Source organism: Bison bison, unplaced genomic scaffold (genome assembly GCF_000754665.1).
Source record: "Bison bison bison isolate TAMUID 2011002044 unplaced genomic scaffold, Bison_UMD1.0 scf7180017853184, whole genome shotgun sequence".
NCBI classification, from domain to species: domain Eukaryota; kingdom Metazoa; phylum Chordata; class Mammalia; order Artiodactyla; family Bovidae; genus Bison; species Bison bison.
This window is the reverse complement of record NW_011483757.1, coordinates 178,121-178,563: the sequence shown is the minus strand read 5'-3', so window position 1 is coordinate 178,563 and position 443 is coordinate 178,121. Positions and strand designations below refer to the sequence as shown.

At 56.4% G+C, this 443-nt stretch overlaps 1 protein-coding gene across 2 annotated transcripts in view; it reads right to left on the bottom strand.

The window, feature by feature from the left end:
- The window catches only part of PIGT (phosphatidylinositol glycan anchor biosynthesis, class T), a 14,105-nt gene that overhangs the window by 7,844 nt on the left and 5,818 nt on the right, over positions 1-443 (bottom strand). For both annotated transcript variants that reach the window (XM_010853692.1, XM_010853702.1), the window contains exon 9: positions 10-210. In XM_010853692.1, the coding sequence (XP_010851994.1) occupies positions 10-210 (201 nt within the window). The remainder of the gene's footprint in view (positions 1-9; positions 211-443) is intronic.

Genomic DNA, 443 nt, shown 5'->3' with positions numbered 1-443 from the left:
GGCGCTCACTTGGTTTGTTCTCCTTGCCCTTGGACGTGATGGTGAGCGTGTGCACGTACAGCCGCAGGTACCAGGGCACGGTGTCCAGCAGCAGCACAGGGAAGGCCCGGTACGGGTGGGTGTTGTACAGCAGCGTGCTCAGCTGCCCGCTCTGCAGCCCGTAGCCGCTCACATACCGCTGGGCGTACAGGAAGGGCACCGGGGGGGCCTCTGTTGAGAAAAGCCAACAGTTAACCACTCCTTTAAAGAAAAACAAAAAGGGGGGAGGGGTCACTCCCCAAATCCACTCCCTGGGCCAGGTTCAGAGTCTCAAAGCCAGAAGGCGATGTGGAGATGCTTTGCCAGAACTGGGAAACCTGCATTCTGGAACCATCCCTGTCTTCCCCAACTCACAGCAATGACAACAGAACTACTGTTATTTAGTGAGTACTAACAAGGCCTGA